General features: G+C 34.2%; 1 protein-coding gene across 2 annotated transcripts; it reads right to left on the reverse strand.

The window, feature by feature from the left end:
* Positions 1 to 1,572: 1,572 nt before the first annotated feature.
* Positions 1,573 to 7,657, reverse strand: LOC120782348 (ATP synthase subunit beta, mitochondrial-like). Of its 2 annotated transcripts, none has more exons than XM_040114580.1 (9): positions 7,347 to 7,657; positions 7,104 to 7,249; positions 3,685 to 3,697; positions 3,524 to 3,628; positions 3,186 to 3,442; positions 2,865 to 3,134; positions 2,350 to 2,803; positions 2,002 to 2,288; positions 1,573 to 1,949 (listed from the first exon to the last, which is right to left on the reverse strand). In XM_040114580.1, the coding sequence occupies exons 2-9, from the start codon at positions 7,203 to 7,205 to the stop codon at positions 1,659 to 1,661; spliced, it is 1,779 nt and encodes a 592-aa protein (XP_039970514.1). In that variant the 5' UTR covers positions 7,206 to 7,249; positions 7,347 to 7,657; the 3' UTR covers positions 1,573 to 1,658. The 2 variants fall into 2 exon arrangements, with proteins under 2 accessions (XP_039970514.1, XP_039970515.1); XM_040114581.1 differs by having other exon boundaries at positions 1,817 to 1,912.
* Positions 7,658 to 9,562: the final 1,905 nt, after the last annotated feature.

A 9,562-nucleotide genomic window follows, 5' to 3' on the forward strand; every position in this document is an offset into this window, starting at 1 on the left:
CCATGATACCTTTACTATGGTATTGTTACTACATGTCTGTCTCTGGTATTATGACACTTTATAGGTTTTCGGTTTTCGCCATTTTGTGGGCGTGGCAGTAGGCCGATTTTGCCCATCTTCAAACTTAACCTTCTTATGGAGCCAAGAAATACGTGTACCAAGTTTCATCACGATATCTCAATTTTTACTCAAGTTACAGCTTGCACGGACGGACGGACAGACGGACGGACGGACAGACAGACATCCGGATTTCAACTCTACTTGTCACCCTGATCACTTTGGTATATATAACCCTATATCTGAGTCTTTTAGTTTTAGGACTTACAAACAACCGTTATGTGAACAAAACTATTATACTCTCCTTAGCAACTTTGTTGCGAGAGTATAAAAACAAATGACAACTTTGCGAAACAGACATACTTACACAGGAGCTTGCATACATATTGACGCCGAATTGTATGCATCGTCATCGGAACTTTTTTTTTTGAAAAAAAATAATAAAAGGTTGTGTCGCACGGAGCGTCCTTCCTCGTACGAAAAAGTATTTGTATTCATATCAAAATCAGTTGTTTTTTGTTTTTCTCATGCATTTTCTGTTTCCATTTTGATTATTTTACTTTATTTACAATCCATTCGTGTTTATCATTCGAAACATGCTTTTTCATTGGTTAAAATTTTTGAACCATAAAAACAAAACAATATAAACATTAAACGGCTCATTTGACATTATGAAATTCAAAATAACGTATCATCAAAAAATTCGAAATTGAGCGTCTTATTGCTTATGATTCACTAGTTCAAATTACAAACATAATATTACATATGTCCAACATTTTCAGTTTCTGCGGTCATATATGAACCAGTTTTAACCAATATTAAAAATGTTTTTCACTCTTGTTCCATTTTATGTCGTGTTTAACTCATGTCACTGTAAATTTCCGAAAATGTTTTTACGTTATTTTGCATTTCAGGTGACGATATATAGAGTGTGTATACATTAGGGTGCTTCAAAAATATTTTTGGAATTTGTTTTTCAACTCTGGGGGCCTATTCTGTAACTCGATTCGAAAATCAATTTACTCGAATTCGGATTTTTTATATTCTGTAACTCGATTTTCGGATTTTCAAGCCAATTTTCGAATAAAATATTCGTTAGCTTTTGAGTTGTAGAAAGCAAAAACGAATATTGTACGTATTTTTTCTGGCACAGGGTGGTATAACTTTCGCATAATGATAAAGTAGATCCGAATTTCGAATAGAATACATTTTCGAATTGACTTACAGAAGAGGCCAACTTTATGAATATGTTATGGTTATTTCTGAGAAACGAAAATTAGTTGCTGAAATTTTAGTTTGAATGAAAAAAAGAAAATTCCTATGTAAAATGTATGGGAACCTAAAAAAAAATAGCGACCCCTCAGAGTTAAGATACAGCGCCTGGCTTGAAAGAGGATGTTTTGTTTGTCAATCACTAACATTCGAGAGGGTAAGAGTTGAAAAAAAAATCCAAAATTTTCTTTTGAAGCACCCTAGTATACATACATACATAATATACATATATACAATTTTTGAGCTACTACACATACATATAAGTATTTTAATGTTCTCTTTTTAAAATTATGCCGCATTCCTGAATGTAATTTTAATATATCGAGTATTTATTTCTCTATCGACATAGACATTGCTAAATTTTTGGCTTTAGCGATAGAATCATTTATATCGCCAACCATATAGAATGCAATTTCAGGTAAGTCATCCATTTCACCATTTAGAATACTTTTAAAACCTTCTACTGTCTTTTCAATTGGAACCATAATTCCAGGATGACCAGTAAATACTTCAGCTACTTGAAAAGGTTGCGAAAGAAACCGCTGAATTTTTCGAGCGCGTGCTACTATTAATTTGTCATCTTCTGAAAGTTCGTCCATACCAAGAATTGCAATGATGTCCTATAACACGAACAGATTTTATTTAAATTTTGAGTGCGAGAATTTAAACTACCTGAAGTGATTTATAGGATTGAAGAGTCTTTTGTACTCCTCTAGCTACATTATAGTGCTCTTCGCCTACAATGGCTGGGTCCATTATGCGCGATGTCGAATCTAAAGGATCCACGGCTGGATATATGCCCAATTCGGCAGTAGCACGTGACAATACGGTGGTAGCATCTAAATGCGCAAAGGTGGCGGCAGGTGCTGGGTCAGTAAGATCGTCAGCTGGCACATAAACTGCTTGTACTGAAGTTATGGAACCATTCGTTGTGCTCGTAATACGCTCTTGCATTGAACCTAATCGAAAAATCATTAATATCAATAAAACATAAGTTGTACATATTTACTTCTTACCCACCCATGTCTGTACCTAGAGTGGGCTGGTAGCCAACTGCAGACGGTATGCGTCCCAACAATGCGGATACCTCAGCCCCCGCTTGAGTAAAACGAAATATATTGTCAATAAATAATAGAACATCCTGACCATCAATATCACGGAAGTACTCGGCTATTGTTAGACCAGTTAATACAACGCGTGAGCGTGCGCCAGGGGGCTCATTCATTTGACCATATACCAAAGCTACTTTGGAACTATCATCTTCTATTGAAATTACTTTAGATTCAATCATTTCCATATATAGATCATTTCCTTCTCGAGTTCGTTCACCAGCTCCGACAAAGACGGAATAACCTCCATGTTTTTTAGCAACATTGTTGATTAGTTCCATTATAAGAACCGTTTTACCAACGCCGGCGCCCCCAAAGAGGCCAATTTTCCCTCCTTTTACATATGGTGCCAAGAGATCAATTACCTATATATTAGACATATTACAAAATTGATTAGGGAATAATTTGCTTAACATAATAAAGTACCTTTATTCCAGTTTCAAGTAATGTGGGGTTCACATTCAATTCAATCATTTCCGGCGGATCTGCATGTATGAAGGAATGATAATCTGATTTGATGGGACCGCGTTCATCAATGGGATCTCCAACAACATTCAAAATCCGACCTAAACATGACTTTCCTACAGGCACTCTGATTGGATATCCAGTATCTATAACTTTTTGTCCCCTACGTAGACCCTCTGTGCTATCCATTGCTACGGAACGCACAATACCATTACCAAGATGATGAAAAACCTAAGAAAGAACGTAAAGTACTTTTGTTGTACTAAGGAATACTGTTAATACTTCCAGAACTAATTTCCCATTTGGATATTCTGGTACAAGCATTGCATTCATAACATCTGGTACATTTTCTTCAAAAATCACATCCACTACGGGACCTATTATAGCAAAAATTTTTCCAATAGCCGCTTCTTTGGAATGTATTTTATTTTTATTATGTGCATCACTGGTTTTCTTATTGAGATTTCCCGATTCATCCCGAATAGCTCGATTATTTTCTTCTTCTGCATCATCGCATGCCGTTTCTTTACCAGGTGGCTCTTTCAAAGAGAAAATTGTGTATATACTATTATAATATATACTTACATATATGTATAATATATTTTACGAATTTGACTTACTGGTTGAACACAATTTCCTTTTTACGATACCGTTGGTGGAAGTAAGTCTTAAGGGGTAACGAAAGTTTCTTGCTTGTGTTATTCGTAAATCCGAAAACTTGAAAGCTGTTATCTTTTCATTAAACATCTTAGAAACAAGAGATCACACTATCAAAACTTACTATGCGATAAGTGCTGAAAGTACGGCAAAATACGATCCATATTCGAGTAACTTTTTTTGATAAATAGATTAATACTCAATATGTACATGCGTACAATACGTATACATATGTAAGTGTATATACGTTTTGTCAAACATTACTACGTTAAAAAATACACAGTTACTCAAATCAAAGTAAAAAATGTACTTTAAAATTATAAAATTTGTGATTAAAGTTATACATTCTCGAGTTTTTTCTGACGGAAAATAATTATTATTGCATAGCCATCTTTATATAAGTAGTACATGTAGCTACATATCGTCACCTGAAATGCAAAATAACGTAACATCACTTTTCGTAGGTTTACAGGAGAAGCAAAAAACCGTATAAAAAGAAAACCACTTGAGATATTGAAACAAAATTTTCAAATCTGAATTAACATGAACCTATAAGTATATTTTAGAAAAAAAGTAATGAAAAAATTAAGCAAATTTTATAGTAGGTGTCTTACGTTATTTTGAATTTTCATTTCTGAAACAAAATAACGTATGATCAATCTAAATTTGTATAAAGATTAAAAATTTGAATATTAATACTTTTTTTTAATTTTAAATAAAAACAGTTGCAAGTTTTTAATATTTCATGTTATTTTTATTATTATTATGTACATAAGTACCAGAAAAATTTAAATATTTCAAGCTAAAAATGAGGATAATGTTTAATTATTATTTATTTAATAACTAATTATTCAAAAGGTATATTATCATAAAAGTAATAACAGTCTACTGAAATTAAAGCTTCTAGGTCCTGCAGATGTTGCCATTTCTTCTTAGTTATTGTTAAACTTTGCAATAGAATAGGCTGCTGAATTCTAAAAAAGCACGGGTCTGATTACTTGGATCATGGAGTCCCTAAACCGAACTCTGGCGGCTCCTTCTCTACCCATATTCCGAGGGAGTTGTGAGTGGGAAGAAGCCGTTGGAGAAAAGTTACAGTGAGCTTCTTCATGGATGGGTCAAAGGTGGAGGGGTCTACTGTGAGGAGCTCTCTATCAACTCCAGTTTCTCCAACTTCCTAAGTATTGCAGTGTCTTCCAGGCCGAAATTGGAGCCATTAAGGTAGCAGTAGATTTATTACTCCGGAGTGCACCCTCCTTCAGAGGAGTGACCATCGACTCAGATAGCAGAGCGGCGATTCCAGCCTTGAACTCATTAACAATGAGAGAATTCAGAGCTGATCGAAGACCTAACCTCGCTATCAGTAGCATCGAGTGCCTTTGTGATAAGAATGATATGAGTGCCAGACCACAGCGGAATTGGGAAGCAGGAAACATGAGCTAGCAAGAAGAGTCTTACCAGACGCCATCTGCAGAAGCTGTATGGAAAAAAGATTAGGTGGAAACAACTCAACGCTTCCTTCTTGGCTGTCTTGAGTTAGGGAAGGTCAGGACTTAATCACTTGGGGGCGCATACCTTCAGACATCCCACCGAACTGGCGGGAAGCGTTTTGTTAATTTATAAGTTCGAACACAGGAGTTATTCTTTTCTATGGCCTCACAAAGGACTACATATGCACATATATGTATATAGTAGTCCACGTTCGATCAACGATGTAGCCTAAACTTACCAAAGCACATTGAACTTAATCACTAAAAATAAACATAAACAATAAATGAAGGCTAACTTCGATATAAAACAAGAAAACACTCTGTTATATTTACATACTTTAGTGATGATACGTTGTTTTGTTTAACAAAATCAAGCACTTGATGATGCGTTTCTTTGAATTTTTAATATAGCTTGGGTATTTTTGATCGCAGAAGCTTAAAATTTGCGACACATATGTAATATGATGTGGTGAATCGTAATCAGTAAAAAACTCAATTTTGAATTTTTTGATGATACGTTATTTTGCATTTCAGGTGACGATATATTCGTAGTAATATTATAAATGGGAATGTATGTTTGTTTATTACGCTTTACTTGTATATTTCAAATCATTAGCATGTATTCAATTCATGTAAGAACCATTTGAATATCTTATTGTAGCTATTGCCACAGCAAGTAAAGTTTGTTCATATGACGGGTAATCCAAGTAGAGGTACTTTTTTGTTTGGCATTTCATTGTGGAACGATTTACGCCTGAACAATGTTTACAAATCGTTCAACTTTACTACGAAAATTCACGTTCACTTATGGTCAAAATAATCGGCCTACTGAACGTACTATTCGCGACACCATCACCCATATTGAGACCCCGAATTCATTATTGGATAATATGTAACCGAATAGATCACATCAAGTACGCAGTGAAGAAAATATAGCAGCCGTAGCTGAGAGAGTACACAAAGACCGTGGAAAGTCGATTCGGCGCTGCTCGCAGCAACTCGGACTGGTGTATGAAACGACTTGGTGCATTTTACGTCGAGATCTTAAATTAAAAGACAACAAAACAAACAGTTTGTACAATAACTGAAGGTGCTCGCTCGACCTTCCCAATCGACATCGAATGAATCACAGTACAGAGTTCTTTGAAAAGGTATAAAATTTGGTATAGAGCCCCGTTCTCTAATAGGTTTAATTTTATTATTATTATTTTATTGAAATATTATTATACCTTAACATTCTAAAATTTTACAGCATTAGCGACTAAGGCCATCAGCTTTAAAGGTTTAATTTTAATTCATACCATACATATGTATGTAAGTAACTTGTTAATGCTAAAGCTAATACATTGCCACAAAGAAACTAACTTCATTTACACCGAAGCTGCCCTTCACAGATAAAACAAGTTAAGAAGGGCTAAGTTCGGGTGCAACCGAATATTCTTTATTCTTCCAACTTGCGGGAATCAAAGCTGGGGAAATAAGGTGTAAAATGTTCGGAATCCATATATGTATATAAATCATACACTGACCGACATATTCGGCATAAGCGTTAGAAAAAGGAAAATCATTATATGTATTAATTGGCAGTTGGGGTAGTAACGAGCCGACATTATCTATTTTTACCAATACCACATACTAAAAAATTGTTCCCTGAGTTTCATTAAGGTATCTCATGTATTATAAACTATCATATGGAGTAAAATCTTCCAGATGTTATAGGGTTGTTATACGGCACAAAGATACACTGTTGTCATTAAAACACGCTCTCTCATTTTCATTGAGATAGCTCACAGGTTGGCTGATATTTGCGGTATAAAGTCACCTGGAAGTTCGGAAATCGTTGTACCACATACTATTAACATGCCATATGCTAAAAAATTGTTCCTTGGGTTTCATTAAGGTATCTCACATATTATCAACTATCATATGGAGTAAAATCCCTCAGGTGTTATAGATTATATGGCACAAAGATACACTGATCATTAAAACACGCTCTCTCATTTCCATTGAGATAGTTCACATTAGGTATATGGGAGCTAAGGGAAGTATTTACCTGATTCAACTCGTTTCTGACGCACAGAAATACCATTGTCTGGAAAGAATTTCTCTGAATTTCAATTATGTACCTCATCCATTGACCGATATTTTCTGTCATAAGTTAACTATAGGTATCTTGATCTTGGCATCTTGATTTGTATACTGGAAATAATCAAATGGAATTCAAAATTGTGTTATATGGAAAGTAGGTTGGTTCGTCCATTATCACACATAGAAATGTTGAAATAATATAACTTACCGAATTTGGTTGAATTCGGTCGATCAGGTCCGAAGATAAGATTTCACCTAAAAGAGGGCGGTGCCACGCGCTCTTATAACGCTGTCTGATACCGTCTCGGTGGCAAAATTTAATGTACCTGTAGTATTTAATTATTGATTTATGAAGCGTTTAGTAGTTTGGTTATGACTTCTTTAAAATTTCTTTTATTGCCGTTTTGTAGACATTACAGTGTTCCAATTACGCTCACCTACGAACATATATTTCAATTATACGATATCTCAATTTTTATTCACACGGATTCGAACTCGTCTCGTCATTCTGATCACTTATATACTATATACCTATATACCGTACCTATCTCGATTAGTTTTAGATGATACATACAACCGTTAGGTGAACAAAGTATGTATATACATATATATACAGATAGCTCGTCACTCTGATCATTTATGTATACACATATATATATATATTTCATATGGCCTCCGACATTTCCTTTTGGGTGTTCGTGACAAACTTAATATACCCTGTTCAGGCTATAAAAGTGCACCCATTGCCTTTACATCACATACCCGCCATTATTATACATATGTGATGAGAATATTTTGACTTATAAGTCGGTAAGATAGTGTCATAATTTATAAATACGGTCTTCATATGTATACGAGTACCTTTCCCAGCCCACATAAATTGAAATTATAACTTTTTCCGTCCATTTATGTACGGCTTATGTGGAAAATCTTAACCAAACATAGAATATAAATAAAATTGAGGCATTATATCTTATAAATGTAAGAAATATTAAAAAAATAAGATAAGATGTATACTTACATTTTTATAGACTGCTTTTTGTAAGTTTTATAGGGTAAGCCAATAGGTCAATTATCGTATGCACACTTTTCAGTTTGAAATTGAACATTGCTTATATTGATAATTAGGATTAAATAATTTTAGAGATATTTATTGGTACAGAAATCTTTAAGAAAAAATGCATTCTCAATGAACATAAATGCGAAGGCTCAATACCCATTTTATAACTAATAATTTCATTAGAGATTCGGAAGAAATTTGGTTTTTATTACCACCACTTACTAAACGTTTTCTACCAGTGGCTGAATAATGATAGGCAGCAAATGCTGCTGGACCGATAGGATAAGGTGCACAATAACGAATTAGATCATCTGTTAAATATAAATCTGACTCCAAACAGACAATGAATCCATCAATAATCCCAATGTCATCCCAAGTGTTTTCGACAGTCATGCACATGAACGTATTGTAGTTGGTTACCTTTAAACGAGCGCAATTATTAATTATACTTTCACCGATCGTCACAAAGAAATAATTTCTATGGTCCTCTGGAAATTGAAAGACTGAATATATTTCCTTGGAATTAACCATTTCATCCCTATATTTAATTATCGCGTCTCCTGGATAATTGCTGATACATATCCGCTTAAGCTCTTGGTTTTGAACAATACTGCAACGAGAACTCAACCGAAGACATTGTGTAATGGTAGTTAATTTCCAGATCAAGATAAATGAAATGAAAATAATTTTGAGCACAAACATCACGAAAATTATGTATTGTATGATATTATCATATTTTTCACAGTTAAAGCAAAAGTCAGTTTTGTTCTTACTTAGATTCTGTTTTTAGACAGATCTTTAAAGTTTTTTCGCCTAGTTTGATGCTGCATTTAAAACAAAATATTGAAGTTTAAATCCTGTATATATATTTTAGAATTACAGAATATAAAAAAGGTGACGTGTCCGCCTCGGCTTACCTGTACTGTGGGCTTACTTTACTGTAAGCGCAATAAAATATGTACCGATAGAGATATCTTACCTCTGTATATGTAAAAATTGGAGCATCACAATACATCAACATAGCAACCAAGGAACGTTGCACGCTAATACCACATGATCTACTCCCGTGCATGCATAAGACAATTCTAAATAAAATTAAATATTATCCAAAGACAATGGTTTTGGCTGGAATCATGAGTTATAGAAGGTTGTGCGGAGCGTGCTTCCTCTTACGAAAAAGTGTTTGTGCCCGTAATGTCAAAATTAGATGCTTTTAGTTTTTCTCAAGAATTTTCTGTTTATATTTTGATTATTTTGTGTTATTTATTGTGATACACTTAAAATACCGAAGTTCAAAATGCCGATACTTAAAAATACCGATAAAAATTAAATATGCAGCGAAATCAAAATAACGAAGCACAGGA

The sequence above is a fragment of the Bactrocera tryoni genome, chromosome 1, assembly GCF_016617805.1.
Source record: "Bactrocera tryoni isolate S06 chromosome 1, CSIRO_BtryS06_freeze2, whole genome shotgun sequence".
Lineage (NCBI taxonomy): Eukaryota > Metazoa > Arthropoda > Insecta > Diptera > Tephritidae > Bactrocera > Bactrocera tryoni.